General features: G+C 32.6%; 2 protein-coding genes across 2 annotated transcripts; both read right to left on the bottom strand.

Annotated features, from left to right (window-relative positions):
• Nucleotides 1–18284: 18284 nt before the first annotated feature.
• Nucleotides 18285–20044, bottom strand: LOC128160679 (uncharacterized). The gene has a single exon (XM_052824043.1). The coding sequence runs from the start codon at nt 20041–20043 to the stop codon at nt 18736–18738; it is 1308 nt and encodes a 435-aa protein (XP_052680003.1). The 5' UTR covers nt 20044; the 3' UTR covers nt 18285–18735.
• A 770-nt stretch (nt 20045–20814) lies between these two features.
• On the bottom strand, nt 20815–22598 carry LOC128160141 (G-protein coupled receptor moody-like). Its single transcript, XM_052823417.1, has one exon. The coding sequence runs from the start codon at nt 22556–22558 to the stop codon at nt 21317–21319; it is 1242 nt and encodes a 413-aa protein (XP_052679377.1). The 5' UTR covers nt 22559–22598; the 3' UTR covers nt 20815–21316.
• Nucleotides 22599–24202: the final 1604 nt, after the last annotated feature.

The following is a 24202-nucleotide window of genomic DNA, read 5'->3' on the forward strand; positions in this document are numbered from 1 at the left end:
ACACGTCTCTTGAAAAGATTTTAGCCAGAATTTTGAAAAAATGTAAAAAAGTTTTTGTTTTTGTTTTTTTTTACATTGATAATTTTATATTTAAAAAATTAAACGTCTTATTGACATTACACGACAGGATTTATTAGATATTAATATCATGTGTTTATTCACACCAAATTTTAAACTCTACATTGTGTTACTTGCAACTAAAACATATTTTTCCGCTTTCTCATAAAAAAATACAAAACAAAAATCGTATTAAATAATTAAGAGCTTATGTCTTTCTTTAAACAACGGAATCATGGTCTAGAAATAATTCTCTAACGACCCATAGGATACAATTTTAGTGTTGTATTCTACCTTAATTTTATAGGACAAAGATGATACTGGTAAATTTCCCCTGCTTACAAATTCTAACAAAATGCGGACAAATCATTGTAGTTTTCCTTGGCACAACTTAAAGAAGCTTTTTCTTGGGTTTGGCTTCTTGACTTGATAATTTTAGGCAAGGGCTTTGTAATGAATAACTACATTTTTCATAGCAATATTTATTGCTTTTTTAAACTAATTGAATTAGGTTCACTATTCAAGTAAAATGTAGTTTTAATCGGAATTATTTCCACTTAATACCATTTATAATATGGAAAAAAACCGCATTGAAATCATTTTGACTTTTGATTTATTCGAATCATTGTTTAACAATCTTGACATCCTGAACTTAAGATGTTACTATTCTTTTATATCTATGTTTTGAAGTCTTTAATTATTTAGTTAGAAAATTATCACTAGTCTATTAATACATAATAAGCAAGGTTGTGTATCAATAATTTGATTATAAACTCAGATTAAGATTAGTGAAAAGCTTCAGTTTGGAAAGGTTATTCGAAATATCATATAAATATTGCGTGATTAATGTTGTAAAATGCTTAGATAAATATAATGTCAAACAGATGGTAAACAAAACCTTGTGGGAAAAAAATATATTGTTATCTAGTACACCATCTACACATATATACATAACAGATGTTTGGTTCTTACACCAATAACAAACATACTTTCTTATACATTTGTTAAAACTAAAAAACTAAGATTTTGTTCCCTTGCAAAGTGTTATTTCTTTCTTTAACGACATTTACCGAGCTGTTTTCTAAATTTTGTATCAGAAACTCCGTAAATGAATGGATTGACAATGTGATTCATAAATACTGCCTGAGAGAAGTAGGACTGCAAAGCCTTATCACTTTTACTCATGGTATGAATTGCAAAATCGTCCAGCGTATACTCAAGAATTAAAATGATAAGTGGTGGTTTGTACAACAACACGTACGCAACAATAAGATAGAAAAACATTATTGAAACCCGTCTCTGTGCAGAGATGCCTCTTGCTTCTGGATTTTTATATTTTTTTTCAGGTTTTGTGTTATCTTTCACATTTTCTTCAACAGTATTTGATACATCATTATGGATAGCCGTAGCCTCTGGTTGTTCACAAGATGTAGCTTAAATGTCAAACTTAGCATTACGTTGGTTGTTTCATCCATCACTTTTTATCTTTCCTGTTTTAAGCTCAATTATGGCCGTTGATTTCATCTTATATTGAGTTGTTACATCAGATGTCCGAGTTGCTTGCGATGTTTCTGTCTTTGAATGAATATTGCTATTTCTGTTAATCTTATACTTGACTTTTCTTGAACGGAATGAAAATTTAACCCGTCTTAGAACAGGAATATACAAACCAGCAGTAACAACAAGATTATCTATCATAATCAGAAACAACAGCATGAAATATATACTTATCAACAATGACCTTTCACCTGAAAATTTGCACATTTCTGATGTAACATTATGGTTCATGTATGTAAACTTGTCGGTAGAAACTCCGGCAGTGGTCAACAGAGGAGCGGAATAAGCGAAAGAAATAAAACAAATAATCCCAAATAAAACTCGTCTCCATAAATGCGTCATTTTCGGCCCAAACGGTTTGCCGACTAGTGTATATCTTTGAATGGATATAAGAAGGAGTGTATGTGCCGATATTCCTGGAATACATATCTGTAGAAACGCCAAGATTCGACAAGCTGCAGTACTTTGGTAAATATACAAGTATTCGTTATACATGATGAAATACGATGGACTGGTTACGCATCCTATTAGATCCAAATTTCCAAGCAGAGGTATGAAGTAGCGCTCGCCTCTCTCCTTAATCCGAAAGAAATAGAACAATATGATGGTTGTATTTCCAATGACGCCAAATACGGCACCGATACTCATGAGAATGGTGCTGCTCAATACAATATCAGAAAATCTGTTAAGATACTGAAACTGGTACAATGTATCGTTTTCCATTCTCCTCAAGTATCCTTATCTTGTTTAAAATATAATTGTTGTAGTCTTCTGATACAAATTATTTCCTTCTCATTGTTATGATAAATTTCCGGTATTATACATATTTTTTTAATAAAATGCAAATTGTCTACATTTCAATGAGTTTGCAGAGGATTATAATAATTCAAACTTTTTATACTTTTAATTTTCTGTGTGTGTGTGTGTGTGTGTGTGTGTGTGTGTGTGTGTGTGTGTGTGTGTAGGGGGCGGGGTGGGTGGGATGGGTACATTTAAGCAAGGTCACATGTTTGAACAATGAGGTCAATTTTATCATGCTGAATATGACATGTATATTATAAATGTAATAAAAACATGTAATAAATAGATAGAAAACATTTTGTTTCCTTTCTCGATACCTAAGAAGAACACAGCTTAGCAGAACTACCCTTGCAGTGTGAATCAATGCATACATTTAAACACTTTTTTCTGATATGATAATTTTCTGAAATTGTTCATCTACCTCACAAAATAAAGACCATATACCTTTTGATATACTTTTAGTAAATAAATGTTAATTAAGATTTACAGGATTGGTGGTATTTCTCTGTCTCATAAGCAGCTTTATTGCCGTTGACTGTTCTGGTCGGAATAAAATTTTAATTTGCTTCAAAACAGGAGGATACATACAAATAGTAATGACTAGGTTTACTGCCATTATCAGAATCAAAAGAAAGGGATATAAAATATTTAAATTTGACTTTATGTCAGAAAACTTGCACACTTCCAAGGTTAAATTTTAGTTTATATAAGTAACATATGCTTAAAGGATTCCGGCAATAGCCAACAGTGGAGCGTAATAAGCGAAAGAAATAAAAAAAAATCCAAATGAAAAGTGTTTCCAAAAATGTCATTTTTGGTCCAAATGGCTTTGAATCGAAATAACAAGAATTGTTTGTGCTGATATTCTTGGAATACAAATCTTAAGGAACGAAGACACGTCATACTTTGATAGACAGACAGGCCAACCGTATTAAATTTAATGGATCCTAAAACCCAAAAAATGTTGATGTCGAATTCACAACTTCAGACAATTTGTGACTAGTTCAAAGGTGTTGTTCGACAAATCGAGTTTTGCATACACTTTTCATTTTCTTCACCTTGCTGAGAATGGGTCTTGCTTTTTATGCTGTTTATTCCATCTAATAAAAAGAAATTAATAGATGTTGGATCATTGATGTGTCACTGTTAAACCAAAAACATTCCTAAAATAGTTAAATTAAATCTTCATTTGAAAAATTAATATTTTCCGGTATGTAATAAACAAAAAACCAGATCTAATATCATGCATATTTTGCAAAAGTTTGTTATATTCTTAGAAAACCTAATTTTAGTTTTAATAAATGTCAACGTACTTTCGCTAAAAGTTAATCATGGTTATGATTATAGGGTTTTTATCTCATGACTCTCTTGTATGAATTGTATTATGTTAGTATGAGTTTAACCTGGTCAATGATATTAATTTAAATACAAACGAAGAGAAACATTGTGAGGCTGTTATTTTTGTAAGATGTCAAACCAAACTTCCTTATTGTAGGGACACTATCTGTACAACACAGTTTCATTGTATTGAGTAGAATATCTGAGATATGGATATATTTTCAATCAATAATGGGGGAAGTTATACATTCCCTTACTGGTAAATGGATTTGTATCGTTTTGCAGTAAAATAGAACGATGAAAATATAAATGACTGAGAAATCTTACTTCTGTTTTTATACTACTACAAATTAAAAAAATGGGGCAATTCTTACATCCTTAATTATATTCCAAATTATTCAAGTGTTTAAAAATTAATTTAGTAATTAATATAAGAAATAATCTAATCATATCTTATTTCGATAAAGTACAATTCAATATATAGAAAAGAACGCATTACAATTAAGTTTTAGTTTATTTAAATTATATTTTGACAATCTTGAACTCATGAATTTTAGAATTACGTAAGCCTTCTTTGTATATTGTAAGTATTTGAGACAATTTCCCTTAGTCGATTAAGTCCATGACAATTCATTTTGCATATCATTACTTCAAGTTTTAACTCATATCAAAATCAACTGATAGGCTTTAGTTAGGAAAGTAAATTGAAATATAAAATGAATATTGTAAAATGTTTAGACAGATGTTACACAATAAGCATTGTGGAAAAGCAAATATCATAGTGTCTAGTTTAATATATGACATTGTTATACAATAAAATAAAAATTTAGTATATAGTTCATTCCAACAAAAAGTCCAACCGAATGAATGTTAACTCAACCTGACAAAAAACATCGAATATTGACCGGTCTGCTTATCCAACATTAAAATTATTAAACCTTTAAGTCACAGCTAAATATCATTTGTCCATTCTTCGTGATGGAAATAACCGAAATGTGAATCATGGTATCGTCCAGCGTTTACTCAAGAATCACAAAGATAAGAGGAGGCGTGCACGACAACAGGTACGCGACAATAAGAAAGAAAAGCATAATTGAAGCCCGTTTCTTTCTGGAACAGACTTTAACCTTTGGGTTATGCCATTTTACTCAGGCGTTTGGAGATCTGCCACCTCAGCAACATCATCTGCTATTAATACTATCCTGGGCTTCTTTGGGTTTTGATTGGTCATCAAATTTGTTTGCAATTTCATACCCATCATCTTTAAGACATATTGTACAAAACCTTGCTGCCTTTGACTCTGTTGATTTACTTGGTTTCCCAGGACATTAATTTTTTTATATCAGGTTTCCATTATGTTTGCGTTGAACCTGTTTTCGATGCGAAATTCCCATATCTGTTAATTTCTTATTTGACTGATTTTCAACGAAATGAAAATTTTAACTTGCCTTAGAACAGGGAAATACAGATAAGCGGTGCTGACAAAATTGGCTCACATTATTGAAAAATAATAGTAAGAACTAGAGACGAGCTCGTTGCAAGCAACGATTAGGTTTTCCGTCGTAGCTGCGTCATACTTGTGACGTATTACAAAAAAATTGATAGCTGACCATAGTACAATATTAGATGTGTAAACACTGAGAAACAAAGTATTATATTTCTGTGACCGCGTAGATTTTACGGTGATAGAGAATTCGTCTGGATCTGCATCGGTCATGTGCAGTACGAACCGGGTGAGGGAATGTTGGCGTAAAGTGTATAAGGTAAAAGGTTGGGGCGTGCTGTGGGCCGTAAGCTAAAACGAAGGGTAGGTTTGCCTTATTCCCGAAGGTCCACCAGTATACAGTTCCAGAGAAATAAACAGGCAATTGATGCAGGATTCCACATTATTGGACGAGACTCAACGATGGCCGCCGTATTCCAGACTGCGCATTGACAATTGTACATAACTATTTATAAGAATCTTAACAATGAGTATAAATTGCAATTGACAGGTAATTATATAAGTAAGCTGAGTGAAAGGTTCACAGATATAAAATAATTAAATAAACTCAATGAGTCTTTGATGTCCAAGAAATGAAAATCTGATAATGTTGTTTTAAAAGGTAAACAGTCGGTTCACCAAACAGTCCTTGAGACATGACACTCTGTCTCTTTGAAATCACATATAAAGTCTGAAAAGTGTCAATCACTAAATAAAAAAGTAACTATGTAAGAAATAAACTGTGAGAAAAAATTACGAAACAGGTGTTGAATTTTACAAGTAAAGTAAAAAAAAATTATAATTGAACAGTGCATTTTGCACGATGATACTACATGTTTATGAGCAAATACAGATCTTAACCCGTTGTCTCTAGTTTGATTCGCCGCATTTTATTCACAGAGTGGGACTGTGGTTATGCCCGGTACGAAGGTAAAAACACCATTGGCAAACGTTTTACACGCATTTTTATCGAACGCAAGCGCCAATTAATCTCTTAGTATATATGCGGAGATCCTGGAAATTTTACAAGGGGTTTTAAGAATAATTTTGTATTTCGAGGAGGGGGAACATGCGCGGATCAGAAAATTTTTCCGGGGTGGGGGTTGAAAAGTCAGACGGTTATTTGAGTTTGCCAAGGGATGTCCGAGGCATATTTGGTAAGTTTATAATGTACACGTAATTGAAAGAAATTTAGCTGGGGGGGGGGGGGGTCTGGAACCCTTCCTCTTCTAGATCCGCGCACGGAGAAGACCGATGCCGGTAATTTTACTGAAATTTTAACCATTTTTATTTAATTATTCATGTTCATAATTATCAGAAAACCAATATTACCTTTCAAAGCAGTTAAAACTTAAAACTTAAGATACGAACCATTTAGTCTCGGTGAGTTTTGCGTCTGCGTACGAAAATAATGGCAATTTTCAAGAAATTCGGATGGACGATCTGTGTCCTAGGTCGTCCATCCGATTCTTTTTCTGACTAAAAGCTACAGACCTGCAGTTAGAGATTGTCAAACTCTTATTGATTATGTCAATTTGTTTGTCTCAAAGAATCATTTTTTAAATCAATAAAGTTTTACCTTAAAAAAAAGAAAGAAATCGGGCACAATTTTCAAAGTTAGCATTTTACAATTTTATGGTCTAATTAAATTTCAAGAAACAACTCTTCATTGATTTATCCGAAATATTGCATGACAAAAATTTACATCGCATTTTTTAAATTACAAAAGGATATTCAAAATGAACTTGGATTAACCGCTAACAAACAGGCATAAAGAGAGACTGAGAACCAATTTCTTCTCTTTTTTTTTTTTACATCAAAAGAAATTCAAAAATAAATCTAATATATTTTTTCTTTGTATGCGTTAATGAAAATGTAGATCAGCAAGGGGTTCTTTTTCGTGCAAGCACCTACTTAACAGATTGTTACACGGGTCTACAACGATGAGAAATATCGTTGTGGCAATATTGTGGGTGAAGGATGAATGTGTAGTTTGTTTTTTAAGTTAATTTTTGATACATGTTATTATATTTATCTGGATCGGTTATGTTTGTTAGTTTGTTTTGTTTATTAAAGAGGGTAATAAAGAAATGAGTAATTTCCAAGCGCGTAGCATCGTTTTTTAAAGTGGGGGGGGGGGGGGCAAACTCATCCAACAAATCTTGACAAAATCCAAAATTTTCAAAATTTCACTCATAATTTCATGATTTTTATAGCATTTTTTTTACATGCTACCAAAATGGGGGGGGGGGGGGGGCAACTCCATGATAATTCAATTTTTTAATGTAAATTTTATAAAAATAGTTGCTTCGAGAAAAAGTGGGGAGAGAACATATTTATGTCATATAACATGTGAAACTGATTTCATTCCACTAACAAGCTTGAAATAATGAAATAATTTTAAGGAAAACAATATAAATAGACGTCATAAATCCCATATCAAACGACATATTACCACTTGATTCTGCGCGTCTTTTAAATGAATTTATAAACAGCGGCAAATACTAAAATGTATTTTTAAAGGTAATGTTACATGTAGCTGCAAGTCTGTAGACCTTGTATGAAAAATTTCGGATGGTAGTCAATTTTTCCGGGATACAGACCGAGCGGTACATATATGCAGCTAAGGTAACTAAGAATAATTACAATAAAATACTTTGTTGAGTAATGCAAGCTTTTAAGAATGCAATACTTATATTTGTTTAAAATATAACACCCAAATATTTCGTCTTACATTCGCTATTTGTAGAACAAGCAGAACCAGTATCAGTCTGACCGGCCTCACCATATACATTGTTGGAATTTTATTGTCCTAGCATTGCATTGCTCTGCATGTACACAATTGGCTACACATAACGTACACACGTGATTCAATATAACCCAGACGGAAAACGGTAAAGAATTCAGTCATTGAGTCTACGTTTTATAGAACTTGTAAGAAAACACATTGCGGGTCTGAATGTTTGTTGATATGTCAATCTATCAATATACAGTTTGTTAATTATTTTCGATTGCTAAGGCTACAGCGTATTTGATGAACATTGAACAACATTTTTTTCATGCCACTTTTTTCCATGGAAGATAGCGAATACAAGTATAAAGCATTTATAAAATTTATTTAATTACCTCTTTAGAATTGTGTATGGAATAAATAATTTATAAGTTGCTGCTGAAGGTTGTTTGGTATTTTCGTTTGTAGATGTTTTGCAAGTAAAAAACCTTAAATGCGGGGCAAGTCATAATTAATATCCCTAATAACCGTAACTTAAAACTAGCGGCTTTGGATTCAAATATTATCGTATACGAATATTAAGTTCACATTTTAAAATCATCTCCCCGATGATAATTATATTATATCCATCGCAAATCAGTATTTTTTTTTTTTTTGCTTTAAAAGAATTGTTCTATCGGGAGCAATCCCGCGTTCGTTTAAATTGCCAGCGTACATTTGTCATGTCAGTAATACACATTGTGCTTTATATGACGGCCGTGTATACGTATTGTAGAAAAGTTGAGTTAAATTACCATGCATTGGAACCATTTTATTAACACATCTCCCAGTACTGAAACAATTCAAAATGTCTCTGTTACAGTATAACACAGTGGGGCGTTAATCGTGTACGTCCAGCTCTACAAGCACATGCACTGTCGTCTAGGCGACGGTCTGAATACTCTCCTATCGATCGGTTACCCGAGTCTCGTAATGCATCTAAATTTAGACAGGGGCACAGTTATGAAACAAACAACAAAAATAAGGTCAAAGAGGTTTATCTATATGAAATGAAAATGTACATATGTATAAAACATTTGGGAATTTTATGTGGAATTATCTTTGCGCGCTACATGTATCAGTTAGTGCATTACAAGAAGCCCTTTCATAACCTCATAAACGTGCGCACCCCCACAAAAATGGACCGAACTGACAACAATTGTTTCTGCAAATACTGACTATAAATTACGAAAACATTAAATTGAATACTATAGAAGGATTCAAAATTAATTTCTTTACAACTTTGCTTCAATAATGCATTAGAAATGTTTATTCCTTTTTAAGTTATTGACAAGGAACTTTGGACGCCTCTAACTCCCTAATTATAAGGGCCAGCCCCTTTTTCTGAATACCGAATGAAAGGTCTCGGTAAGACCAAGAACTTTTAAAATACATGTTATAACAAATTTTTATCAGGTAGAAAACTAACAAGGAAAATACGCGAATTTTTTTGATTTTTTTTCTTACCTTTGTTTCAACATCTATACCACCCCTTTTATTTGCATTTAAATAATAAATAAAATATATCTCGCACAAATTCAATGTATTAGCTTCCAAACCAGCCCATCTTTGAGACTCTGCCAGTCATCGTTAAAGCTAAACCCCCTGGACAAAAGAAGTCGTTAAATTTTACTAAAAGGGGAATAACTCAAAACCGGATAAAGATTTTTCTCAACTAAAATATGCAACGACAACATCACGCGGCATGTTATCAGTCCTGAAAATTTCAAAACAATCAGTGAACAAACGAGCGAGATATTAAGGATCAAAGTTGGCGTCTAGAAGAAAAAAAAATAATAAGAAATTTGAAAATTTTTCAGAATAATAGTAAGGTTTTCAGCTGAGAGCGGAAAACCTGAAATATATGCTCATTGACAAAGACCTTTCGCTGGAAAATTAACACAGGTACACATTGCCACTCGAGGGGATTCAACTCATTGGGGTCACTCCTGGCAGTACCGTGATCGTTAGACAACGCTTTTGTGACGCGCCCACTCAAGTTTAACACTGCTTATTGTCGGCTCTTGCTTATTCAAACTTTCATCTTTTTAAATATTTCTTTGTTTTACAATCCAATGTAGTTTTCAGTAAACGACGACTTGAAATGCTAAAAAAAATAAAATTTAGTGTTTTTATAAATCAGGGCCGTTTTTATCAACGAATGCGCATTAAAAAAAAAGAAAATACAAAATAATAATTTTTTGCAACTTGAATACCTCTGCGTTGCACACTCAAAAACACATAAAACTAAGATCTTGTCCTTTTGTATAACGTTTTATGATTTTTGTCTTCGAAAATATTTTCGGAGCTGCTTTTTGAACTCTGTATCAAAAACGCCGTAGATAAATGGATTGACGATGTGATTTAGAAACACCAGTTGTAATAGATAAGTTTGAACAGCCATCTCAGTGTTGGTCAACTCCTTAGGCTCTAGAGCGTCTGATGTATATATCAAGATAAGAATGATGAGTGGGGGGATGTACGACAGCACGTATGCCACAATAAGAAAGAAAAACATAAATGAAATCCGTTTTTGTGCAGATCCGGTTTTCAACTTAAATTTGTTGTTGTTCCCTAAAGGTTTTTTATGACTCACTACATTATCATCTATATTGCTTGCAGTATGTCCTGCACAACTTGCAACATGTTCTGCAACAGCATTTTGAACGTGTTCGTTAAACCCTACCGCTTTAGGAGATGAGAAAAACTCAAAATTAAGATCCGTTTCTTGTAGTTCATTGAAACTGGCTGGCATCTCAATATTATCAATTTCTAATTTTGAACTCTTTTCTTCCTGCGATGTTGCTAACTGTAAGTCCACGTTTTTATTATTGTATTTTTCATATTTGACTGTTTTAGAAAAGAATGAACTTAGTTGCTTAAGGATAGGAATATAAAGACCAGCAGTTGTTACTAGATTGACCACCATTATCAGAAGCACGAAAATGAAATAATTCCTCATTGAAATCGAACGTTTGAAAGAAAAGTTGCACTTTTTTTGAGTAACATTGTGATTATGGTACAAAATCTCGTGCGAAAAGATGTCTGCTGTGGCCAATACGGGGGCCGAATAAGCGACAGATACAAAACACACGATTCCAAATGAAACACGTTTCCAACGAAGTGTCATTTTTGGACATAATGGTTTACAAACAAGACGATATCTTTGAATTGATATAATAAGGAGCGTATGTGCTGATATTGCCGGAATACAAATTTGTAAAAAAGCAACGATTTTACAGGCAGCAACGTTTTTGAAGTTGAAGACGTAATCATTATCCATGATAGAGAAGGAGGCAAGGAATTAACATCCTAATAAATCCACAATTCCAGGCAAAGGTATAAAGTATCGTTCGCCTCTTTCCTTGATCCGAAAAAAATAGAAAAATATGATATTTGCGTTTCCAATAACTCCAATGCAAGCACCAAACAAAAAAACAATCTTGCTGCTCAGTAAAATATCAGAAAACCTCTTCATATATTGCAACTGATAGTAAGTATTGTTATCCATTTTGTGGACGTGTTCCTCCGACAAGGGAAAACCTTTGTGTGACTAGTAATATGACCTTTTATATTTCCTTATCATTTGTTACATACAAATGTTTTTATGTTCGTAAAGGGGACTTTATATTATAATTTATCCACGAAAGTCTATAAGTTTCACCGAATATAAAATAAAAATAACAATCTGTCAACCATCTTAAAAATCCATAAAACGAAATAAAAAATTCAAAGCAGAGAAACACGGGCCTCTAAAAAGATAGAGGTAGGATCAGGTGCCTAGGAGGAGTGAGCGTCCTTTGCTGACCGGTCACACCCGCCGTGTGCTCTTTGTCGTAATCGGGAATCGGGAAAGTCCGTAGACAATTAGGTGAATAATTATGGTCTAACAATTAGTATGAAAAGTCAGTCAGCATGAACCTTGAAAATGCGATTTCTAGAATTCAAGATAGATTCGGGTTTTTAAATTAAACATATAACTAACTCATCAAATCATGAGAATGATCATTCATGTATTTTATATCTTTTTGTCACATAATTTTCTGAATAGTAATCATACGTTCATATGTTTATTTACATATGCATGCTGCAACATTACCTCTCATGAAATAAATATATTAACTTTGATGAATATCATCCCACTGTTTTTAGTTAGATTCAATATGCCGTATGATGAACTGACCTTTTTTTTTTACTTCTCCTGTGTTATTTTTCTGGCTGTTTGTATTTTTTAAGAGGAACTGTAAATTGTGATCTAGATCAAATGATTAACAAACATACATGTAGGTTTATGGTATGGCAGTCAATTCTTGTAAGAATTTCCTTATTTTAATAGCCAAAATCATTTCATTCAAGCTTTAGACATTTGCTACAAATATGAATCGAAACAATTTGTATATTTTGTACTGGAAAGTTCGGAAAACAAATTTGTAGAAACAACAATACTTTACAAATGACAGTATTTTGGGGATTTTTTGTTATCATCGAACATGACATATAGAAAGCAGGTTAATCCACATTTCCAAGCAGGGGTATAACACAGTCGCTCACCTCTCTCCTTTCTCCGAGAGAAGTGGGAAAATATTGTAGCGGAGTTTTCAATGACTCCAATCCAGCCTCAATCATAATGACAATGACATTGCTCAGGGCAATATCAGAAACATATTTTCGATATTTCAACAGGTACATCTAGTCAGTATTGTTTTTCATGTTGCTGTAGTTTATCTTTTAACAGACAAATGCGCATACTTTAATATTCAATCTGTCTTAATAATGTAGGTTTTTATTATTATTTCCTTTACGTTTGTTACAAGTTATGTATTTCCGTTTCATCTTTTGTTGTGATTTGAAAGTAAATTACAGAATCTTTAATACGGATTTTTTAAATCATTATATTCTTTAAAAAAAAAGGACATAATGATAATTTTTTAATGAAAGAGCTTCAAACTGCAAAAGTTGTTCTTTTAATTTATCACTTTCTTTTTATATAAGTTGATACTATTATAACTTATGACTCCTAAAAGTATTTTTCAAATGATTGGAAAACTTTGATTAGTTTTCGAAAAAGTGATTAATTTTAATACATCCTAAATTTTTTTAATTAAGAACATGTGCTTTTAAAAATAAACAAAGTTTACAGCATTCTTACTATAGTATTTGCTTATAATTGAATGATTATTAAAATGTCTGTTGGCTTGTTTGTCGGACTGGGTGATACATTTTTTTTAAAAGAGGGACATTAAACACCCATATGATTCACTGTTAAAGTTTTGTCTAGTGATTTTTTTTTCAAGGTCGTATAACTTCCAATAGAGCTCACGTGTCAAGTTGTAGAAATACAATACGGTAACTGGACCCCTCTATTTCTATTCACATAAAGCTATGCAATAATAATTTCTCAACTTTTCTATTCATTAAATATGTCTTTTTATCTAAGTTGTTGGGGTAACACTTTCAACTGCAGTTGATATAAAATTTTTGCATGTTTATTTATATAACGTGTGCGTTTGTATTCATTAGGAAAATTCGGGTTATTATTGTTTTGTTTTTTATTAAGTACATAATGTATTTACTAGTTATCAGGCTTGGGGTAATGCTAAATGTAATGGTAATGCATTGCAATGCATTACATGTTTTCAAAGTAATGCTAGTAATGTGTAATGCCACAAAATTAGCATTACAAGTAATGGTAATGTAATTCATTACTTTCCAAAATTTAGTGTAATGCTGGCATTACATGGCATTACTTTGCATTACTATGCTTATTTATGCATGTTCACTTTTAAAAATGTGATGAATAAATGAATAGCTGAAATTGAATTTGAATAATTTTATCATAAAGAAGAAAGAAATAATTCTTGAAATAAAAATGTTTTAGATGTATAATTAAAAAAAGAGTTATAAAATTCATTTTTAAATTGTTCATATTGCTAGATATAACAACACAGTTTCATAACATTTTTATTAGTGTTGTTATTTAGAGTTTTAAATCATTTAAACAATTTACTCCAATTAGTTTGCACTTTAATAAAGATGTGTCAACAACACACTATGCCCCCAGGATAACCTAAGTATCAAAACAATCTATTGTTATAAGAAGTGCTAAACACCCCAATCCCCTTCCCTACGCCATGTCCCAATAGAATAGAGGACAGATACGCACCTTTAAGGGCAAAATGAATGCACTGTCCATCCATGATGAAAATCAAAATCACTTCCAATATTATAACCCATTTGAAAATAATTTTACTCTCTCTCTCTCTCTCTCTCTCTCTCTCTCTCTCTCTCTCTCTCTCTCTCTCTCTGTTGTATATTAAGTACATTAGTTTGGACCGATAGAAAATACAAGATTAATATATTTTTTCTATTTTTGCACTAAATATATACTAAGATAAAGATTGTCAAACAATCTTTCAGTCCCAGCTTCCACTGCTCCAGTAGAACGTTTATTTAATATAGCTGGGAAGATTTTCAAACTAATAAGATGCAGTTAGAAGATGAAAACCTTTGAAACTTTGATCATAAAGTGCAACAGCAATCTTTTGTCTTAAAATGTCCTCAGCATAAAGCAATCCGATTAAAATATATTCAGAAATATAACTGGGAAAAACCCTCTGTTTATAAATTAATACAATTAAGTATCCAAAATTATAAAGAATTGTGTAATCTGGGGAGATATCTCTATTTAGCTTTTTAATAACGGCAACATTATTCCATAAATTGTTTTCTATTATGCATGAATTCTGTGTCATATCTGACATTGTATCATGCCAAATGTCTATAAATATCTTTTTACTTAATATGTAATATATTGTTCATAATGACACAAGATGATATATACTATGCAAATAAAGAATGACTCTTGTATATATAGTCATTGAATTTGAACCTGATACTGAACATGAACCTGTAGATATATGTTAAAGAGTGTTTTATATTTGAAACATTTGCAAAAACTCTTTATTAGCTTTACTTTTTTAAAACAAAGTAATGGTAATGGTAATGCATTACTTTACTCATGTAATGGTAATGGTAATGCATTACTTTACTCATGTAATGGTAATGTAATGCATTACTTCAAGAAAATCAAGTAATGGTAATGGTAATTTAATGCCCAAATTCATGAAGTAATGGTAATGTAATGCATTACTTTACAATGTAATTCGCCCCAAGCCTGCTAGTTATACATATTTAGTATTTATGCTTCCTAAGATACAATCGCAAATGCATTTTTGGACTGAATAGCCTTATTTACATACAAATTCGGTTGAAATAATACCATTAATTTTTTTGGACAATTTACTACTGATATCCATTTACTTTCCTCAGACTTTCTCTTAAACAAGCTAACTGAAAATGAAATATGTTGAATGAACGTGCTGATCGAGAGTCGCCATTTTGACATGTAAACAAATTACTCTTCTTAACTTTATAGGGCTGGTGATAGTTCTTTTAAAGAAACTAGAGGCAAATAAATTGATGATATCTGTATCGTGCCGTTATGTGCTTCGGGTAGTCATGTGTTTCCTATAGTCTATTTTGATCGCCTGAGTTTTCTCTAAAATGACGGCCTTTTCCTTATTACATAGGACACGAGACTAACGAAATCTCCTTTCGACATCATACATAAATACTATCAAAGCAATGCTGTGTTAAATTGTTAAAATTACACAATTACTCAAGGACTCTTAAGAAACTTATTTTCACTATTAATTTAATTAAAGTCTCTAAAATTGCCCAAAATCCCTACTATAATATCACAGTATCTCAAATTACTAATTGTTCTGTAAAATAGACCTCTGATGATGAATTTACATGCTAAAATTATCAAACGACTTTGTAAAGTTTTTCTTAGTTTGCGATTCTAGAAGCAGTATAAATTAAGCTTCTTCAGAAATAAAAGCGTTATTTTAAGAAAAATCATAAAAATGCCGGTATTGTTATGATTTAAGTGATAACATGAAGTTATAGGGAAAATTAAATATTTGGATGATTAAGTTGAAAAAAAAGGCTTAGAAAACGACTGAAAATAGTTAAGATTATATTTAAAAGGTTATTTCACTTATATGTTAAGTATTATTGAAAAAAAATGTCGATGAATATACCATCGGAAGCACATGACGCACATTTTCATTGGTCAAATACAGCATCCAGTTTATTTAAAGCTACAAATTGAATATAATGACGATTAACATTGATTTTGTATTTTTAATGCTTTGTCTGAAGTTGAATATGATATAGTTTCAAAATTTTTAACTAAAAAAGAGAGTCATTAAAGTTAGCGTTTTGTGTTTGACTAACGGATATCCATGACGCCAGGATAGAAAAGTATCCAAGAATTTTTTTAGAATCAAATATTTGTACAAATTCTTTTGCACCGTAAATATTATAATAAACTTTATAAAATGTATAGAACCTGAGCTCCTATGTCGTCTATCCAAATTTTCAGACCGGAAGCTGCAAACCTGCAGCTGTTCAGAAACAAAATACTTTCGAGAACTTGAGTAGTATTTTAGTAAAACACCGAGGTGCATCCTACCGGGGTAAAAACATCTTAATTCTCGATAAAAACTTCAAGCTTAAACTTAAACAGAATTTGTTATAGGAATTCCATAGTCTCTCAGTCTAACATATGATTTACGGAGTGACCGTTTAAAGGGCGAAGCCAATATTGGGGATTGATTTTTTTCTCCTCACTTTTTCATCATCTCTGCTTGGTCTTCTCAAATATTGCCTGTTTTGCTGTGGTTTCTTAATAAGTACATTACGTTATATATGCTTTTCTCTTCTATTATATACCAGTATGACTTTTAATTAAGTAAGATTTTAGCTAGTTAGTTGAGAATTATTTCCGTTGTCTGACGGGAATGACTTTGAAAAAGTCTCAAGTCTCAAAAAAATTGGTCAAAAGGGAAGTTCTCTGTCAAAATCTTTTGCCGTCGGGCCCTTGTCAAACCGTTTCAAGCCCTTGAGCCAGTTTCACTAAAATTAAAGTCGTACGCCCGGCAAACCCTACGCCTGGCGTAAATCCAGACTTATGTCAAATTTTAAGACTAAGGTCCATTTCACTAAAAGGCGTAACTTTAATTTGCAAACAAAATTCTACGCCTGGTTAAGGGTAGTCGTACGTTTGGCGTAAATGTAAAACAATTTCTAATATTGTTGATGAGAATATCGTTGCTTACATGTACCATAACGTGAAATTGTATAATTTGTTTTGTAAAGGAGAAGATCGTACCATGCCCGTCGAATCTCCCACCTAGGATATTTAAAAAAACTTATGTATATATCTTATGTTTAAAAGAATCGTACATTTGAACGTGTTCATCAGTACATTTAATACTTTTTTTATTCTACATTTTCATTTAAAAGGATTTGGAAACATTGAAATGATTACCTTCATTCAAAAGAGGTGCCCGACTGAGTAGATCAATCCAATGACGAATGATCAAGTATCAAATCCTTTTCTTAGTTGAATATTAACATTCACTTTCTTTCCTCCTATCAAATTGCATTGATTTATTTGAGTGATATTTACACATAACACAGAAGATCCAATCACCAAATCTTGTGCGTATGAATACAGTCTTCCTTCAGTATTTCTCGAAGAACATGACCGACTCTCCTCGCGACTTCAAACCGGATCACGACCTAATATTTAATATAAATACTTACGCTGATTAATATTTCATTGATGTAAATATATTTTAACAGTTAAATTAATTCAATTGATTAATTTCTTAGTATACTAAAAGTAAATTCATTAAATTACAGAATGAAAAAAAAATTCTCTTATTAGTTATCAAATCCATGTGCACTATTTTTGTCAGCATGATTCGGCTGTTCCAATGGTTCTTCCGTTATTTGCGCATTACTCGTTGAATAAGGCAGAGATTTTTTGAAAATAAATCATATTTGCGGAAAAAGAATAAATGTTAAAAAACGTAAATATAAGCATTGAATCATTATTTTTGAAAAATGTGGTCTTATAACTGCAACGGTGTGTACAAACAAATTTATTTTCCCATAGTGTGAGAAATCCCTACAAATATTTCTCGAAGACCTATTAGTGTATTAGGCATGCTGCTTAAAATAGGAAAGCTTAATAACAAAAACAGTGTAAGGATATTTGAACATTCTATTAAGGTGTATTGTGGCTCTTTGGCAAAGCGCAGAGGTTCATATATAATAAATGACTAATTTTTTATTCTTGATTGATTGATTGATTGATTGCTTCATTCATTTATTTTCTCTAAAACGACATATGATAACATGCAGACAAAATATCATACTATACAAGCTACGTTAAACAGAATTATTTTAACACATATACACAGCAGCAGAAATATGAAAGAAAAAAGGCACAGACCAAATAGATAATATCTCAATACCGGTAGATTTTATTGCTTGATAATTAATGTAAATCAAAAGAAAACATTCAAAATTGACATTAAAAAGAGATATATATTGAGAAACTTGTAATAGAAAAAAATGGCACATAAATAAAATAGAGAGGATTTTCAAAAACTTAATGTGCTAGCACGTGCATCTCAAAAGAGTATATATCATTAATACAGTTGGCAGAATAATTAAACAATACAATACAATAAAATAAGACAATCATAATTATACAATGTTAATTATCAATGGCCCCTCTATACACTACATTCTAAAGAGTTTTTGCTTGCGTTTTAGTATCCGTCTTCATCAGTCCATTATTTTTTTAAGCCTATGTATTATCCTTATGCAATATAATGTTCCCGAAGTAAAAACCTCCAGTGGATTGACGGTCTTGTAATTGCTTTCTTTGAAAAGATTTTCGGAGCTGCTTTTTGAACTTTGAATCGAAATAGCCGTAGATAAAAGGATTAACGATGTGATTCAGAAACACAAGTCTCGTCAGAAACTTCCAAACAGCCATATTAGCCCTGGTCAAGGTGTAGAACGTGAAGCCGTCCAGCAGATAGAACAGATTCAGAACGATCAATGCGGGGGTGTAGGACACCACGTATGCTGCAAACAGGAACAGAAACATAATCGAAACCCGTCTCTGGGCAGATGCTGATTTAGACTTTGGTTTAATTTTCGCAGTTCTATGGTGATCTGCAACATTCTCTGCAGCATCATTTGCCACATGGCTCGTAGCATCGTTTTGGACAATTGCATCATCTGCTTGCTTGTTAGTTGTGTCAGTAGATGCAAACCTAACTTTCTTTGGAGAGTTTGGTACAACCGTTTTTGTTTCTATTGCTTCCATCTCAAGAGGGGTGTTTGGTTTATCAGGGTTGTCAATTTCTATATCAGATGTCCGAGTGGCTTGCGATGTTTCTGTAGTTGAACCAGCGTTGCTATCTCTGAGAATCTCATATGTTCCAGTTCTTAAACGGAATGAAATTTTAACCTGCCTCAGAACAGGAATATAAAGCCCGGCAGTTAAAATAAGGTTTGCAACCATTATCACGGACAATAAGATGGTATAAATACTCATGGACAGTGACTTCTCGCCAGATAGCTTGCACACTTCCGTTGTAACATTATGGTTCATGTAAACGACCTCATCCCTAAAGACTCCGGCAGTGGCTAGAAGCGGAACAGAATAGGCGAAAGAAAACAAACTCACAATCCCAAATGAAACTCGTTTCCAGAAGTGTGTCATTTTCGGTCCAAATGGTCTGCAGACAAGAAGGTATCTTTGAATAGAAATAACAAGAAGAGTATGTCCGGATATTCCCGGAATTAAAAACTGTACAAAAGTTAAGATTCGACATGCGGCAGTGCTGGGGTAATCAAACATGTATTCATTATCCATTATATAATAGGGTGGACTCGTCAAGCATCCCAACAGGTCAACAATTCCAAGCAAGGGTATGAAGTATCGCTCGCCTCTCTCCTTAATCCGGAAGAAGTAGAAAAATATTATGACTGCATTTCCAGTTGACCCAATCACAGCACCGATAATGATTAAAATTGAGCTGCTCAGAGCAATATCAGAATATCTGTTCAGAAAGTGAAATTGGTAGTTCGTTTCGTTGTCCATCTTGTTTGGCAACAGGGAAATGTACTTGACCCCCCCCCCCCCTTCCAAAAAAAAAAAATTACTCATCTTCATCAGATATTATTTCCTTTCTTTTTGTAAACATAGTTATATCTTCCCGTAATATCTTTCTCTTTCATATAGATAAAAAAACCCACCTCAACGAATATTAATAAAAGCTTATAATATACATACCGATGACTCAGATGCAAAACACTGCACCTTTAGGTTTTCCTAATAATCATTATTTATCGGGGGAGAATGAAAAAATAAAACGTCCATAAAAGCTTGCTTGAACGAATATTTCAAATTCTTATCTTTTTTATATCTTAATGTTTTTCTACCATCGCCTTTTCTTGTAAAAATTGACCCCTTTCAGAATAATCAGTGGGTTATTACCTATCTGTCTATATTTCGAAGTCTTACTTGAGGTTTTGTAAATACATGTACTACTGACAATTTATCATGCTACGGTATTCTAAATTATTTTTATTTTTGATTATTTTACTATATTTCTTGCGAGAAATCACTACAAATATTTCTAGACCTATTAGTGTATTAGTCACGCTACTTGATATATGAATGCTTAACATGCTTAATAACAAGAACAATATCAGGATATTTGAACATTCAATTAAGGTATAATATTGTGGCTCATTGGTAAAGCGGAAAGATTTCTGGACAATTTATGACTCATGTTTTCATCCTTGGTTGATTGATTTAATCATTTTCTCTAAAACAGCATATGAAAACATGAAAATAAAATATCATAACGTTAAACAAAATTATTTTAATACATATTCAGATCAGAAGAAATATGAAAGAAAAAAAGCACAGACACAATAGATAATATCATAGTACCGGTATGTTTTATTGCTTGATAAGTAAATTATGTTTGAAACATAAGATTCATAATTGTAAGTTAAAAACCGATAAATATTAAGGAATTTGTAATGGAAAAAAATATAGTATATAAGAAAACAGAGAGTATTTTCAAAAACTTACTGTGTTAGCACGTCCATCTTAAAAGAGTATATATCATTAATACAGTTTGCAGAATAATTAAACAATACAATACCCTGTAATAAGACAATCAGAATACAATGTTAATTATTAATGGCCAATCTATACACTACATTCTAAAGAGTTTTTGATTGCGTTTTAGTATCCGTTTTCATCAGTCCACTATTTTCTTTAAGCATATGCATTATCCTTATGCAATATAATGTTCCCGAAGTAAAAACCTCCAGTAGATTTACGGTCTTGTAATTGCTTATTATTTCTTTCTTTGAAAAGATTTTCCGAGCTGCTTTTTGAACTTTGAATCGAAATAGCCGTAGATAAAAGGATTAACGATGTGATTCAGAAATACAAGTCTTGTAAGAAATATCCAAACAGCCATCCTAGCCCTGGTCAAGGTGTGGAACGTGAACCCGTCCAGCAGATAGAACAGATTCAGAACGATGAGTGCCGGGGTGTAGGACACCACGTATGCTGCAATCAGGAACAGAAACATAATCGAAACCCGTCTCTGGGCAGATGCTGATTTAGATTTTTGTTTAATTTTCGCAGTTTTATGGTGCTCCGCAACATTCTCTGAAGTACCATTTGCCACATGGTTCGCAGCATCGTTTTGGACAATTGTATCATCTGATTGCTTGTTAGTTGTGTCAGTAGATGCAAACCTAACTTTCTTTGGAGAGTTTGGTACAACCGTTTTTGTTTCTATTGCTTCCATCTCAAGAGGGATGGATGGTTTATCAGGGTTGTCAATTTCTATATCAGATGTCCGAGTGGCTTGCGATGTTTCTGTAGTTGAACCAGCGTTGCTATCTCTGTGAATCTCATATGTTCCAGTTCTTGAACGGAATGAAATTTTAACCTGCCTCAGAACAGGAATATAAAGCCCGGCAGTTAAAAGAAGGTTTGCAACCATTATCACAGACAACAAGATGGTATAAATACTCATGGACAGTGACTTCTCGCCAGATAGCTTGCACACTTCCGTTGTAACATTATGGTTCATGTAAACGACCTCATCCCTAAAGACTCCGGCAGTTGCTAGAAGCGGAACAGAATAGGCGAAAGAAAACAAACACACAATCCCAAATGAAACTCGTTTCCAGAAGTGCGTCATTTTCGGTCCAAATGGTTTGCAGACAAGAAGGTATCTTTGAATAGATATAACAAGAAGAGTATGTCCGGATATTCCCGGAATTAAAAACTGTAGAAAGGTTAAGATTCGACAAGCAGCAGTGCTGGGGTAGTCAAACATGTATTCATTATCCATTATATAATAGGGTGGACTCGTCAAGCATCCCAACAGGTCAACAATTCCAAGCAGGGGTATAAAGTATCGCTCGCCTCTCTCCTTAATCCGGAAGAAGTAGAAAAATATTATAACTACATTTCCAATTGACCCAATCACAGCACCGATAATGATTAAAATTGAGCTGCTCAGAGCAATATCAGAATATCTGTTCAGAAAGTGAAATTGGTAGTTCGTTTCGTTGTCCATCTTGTTTGGCAACAGGGAAATGTACTTGGCCCAAAAAAATTAGTCATCTTCATTAGATATAATTTCCTTTCTTTTTGTTAACATAGTTATATCTTCCCGTGTTATTTTTCTCTTTCAAATAGATGTAATAAAAAAAACCACCTGAACGAATATGAAAGCTTATAATATACTTACAAATGACTCAGATGCAAAAAAAAAAATGAAACTATTTGGTTTCCTCAATAATCATTATTTATCGTGGGGAGGGTGAAAGAATAAAACGTCCGTACAAGCTTGCTTGCACGAATATTTCAAATTCTTATCTTATGTTCATGTTTTTCTCCCATTGGATTTTTTGTGTAAAAATTGACACCTTTCAGAATAATCAGGGGGTTATTATACATGTACAAACTTCTTACGAAAATCAATTTTGACAAAATAAAGCTTCCCTTTTTTCACAGAAATCATTTTTTCCCCTTTATTTCTCTCTTTTTTTTTTAAACCGTCTCTCTTATCCCGCCAATTGTGGTCTTCTAAGCCTATAACATGATTTTTCATGAACATTGTTAGTTTAATACTGGGTAGTTATCCTGATTATAATTATCCATACGAAAATATATGAAAACTCTTTTCTTTTTACTTCGACTTTTTGTTTTAAATTCATTTGCAACCCCATCGCCGATTTGGGTTTCCTAAGGCATGGTTTAAGTTGTCGTATAATTGTATTTGGTCCAACTCACGTCTGAATTATTGGTTCATTAAACCGCTATTTTCAGTTGAAAATCAAGTCGAAGAGAGTTATCTTTCTTCTTCAGAGAGATTTAAGCAATTCTTTATATCTAAAAAAATATTTAAATTGCAAACAAAACAAATCTCAGCAGCCCGCCTCTACCCCTCATATTGATGCTCATTGGCGCCCCTGACATCCATTTAATATAGGACTCATTTATCAACTTCCCCAGACCTGTGAAGATTGTAATCTTTTGTCCTCCTGGTAGATATTTATAAAGCAAGTTCTTGGGCTCTATGTGCAGAAATCTTAGATGAAGCTTTATTAACATTCATGACTTTTACTTTCCCTTGTTATATACAATAAAAACTGAAAAATATTGTGAAAATTTACAAGGAAACCAGAGCAGATTAGTTTTAATAGAATATTTTTTACATGTTTACAGCATATATTACGTAGTTGACAGGCATATTAAGTTCAAAGTGTCAGACAGCATTGAAAAGGATGTTTACACGGGACTATTTATTAAAACTTGATTAAAGTGCAAAAGAGAATTAATGCATGATTTATGCAGCTATCATTACTGGTCGTGCATCTTCTTTCGCAATGGATGGCTGAGTTGTAAATACCTCTGTTACTACTATCATCAGACAGACCAAGTACATCACTAAATAAATAACAATTTAACATGAAAACAGAAAAATTTCGCTTGTATCCTGTTTGATTAGTCACAACTCACTCAAACTCTCACAGACCAAAGTTAACACAGAACTACCAGAAATAATACACCATGGTACTGTCATGTTGTAAATTTTGAATTTACTGGGTGGGTGTAAATACAAAATACAAAATTTACAACATGACAACTAGTTGTCATGTTGTAAATTTTGTATTTACACCCACCCAGTAAATTCAAAATTTACAACATGACAGTG

The sequence above is a fragment of the Crassostrea angulata genome, chromosome 8 (assembly GCF_025612915.1).
Source record: "Crassostrea angulata isolate pt1a10 chromosome 8, ASM2561291v2, whole genome shotgun sequence".
Classification (NCBI taxonomy): domain Eukaryota; kingdom Metazoa; phylum Mollusca; class Bivalvia; order Ostreida; family Ostreidae; genus Magallana; species Magallana angulata.

Bases quoted from the DNA above. Each gene is read 5' to 3' on its own strand.
- LOC128160679 (XM_052824043.1), bottom strand. From the start codon at position 20,043: ATGGACAACGAAACGAACTACCAATTTCACTTTCTGAACAGATATTCT.
- LOC128160141 (XM_052823417.1), bottom strand. From the start codon at position 22,558: ATGGACAACGAAACGAACTACCAATTTCACTTTCTGAACAGATATTCT.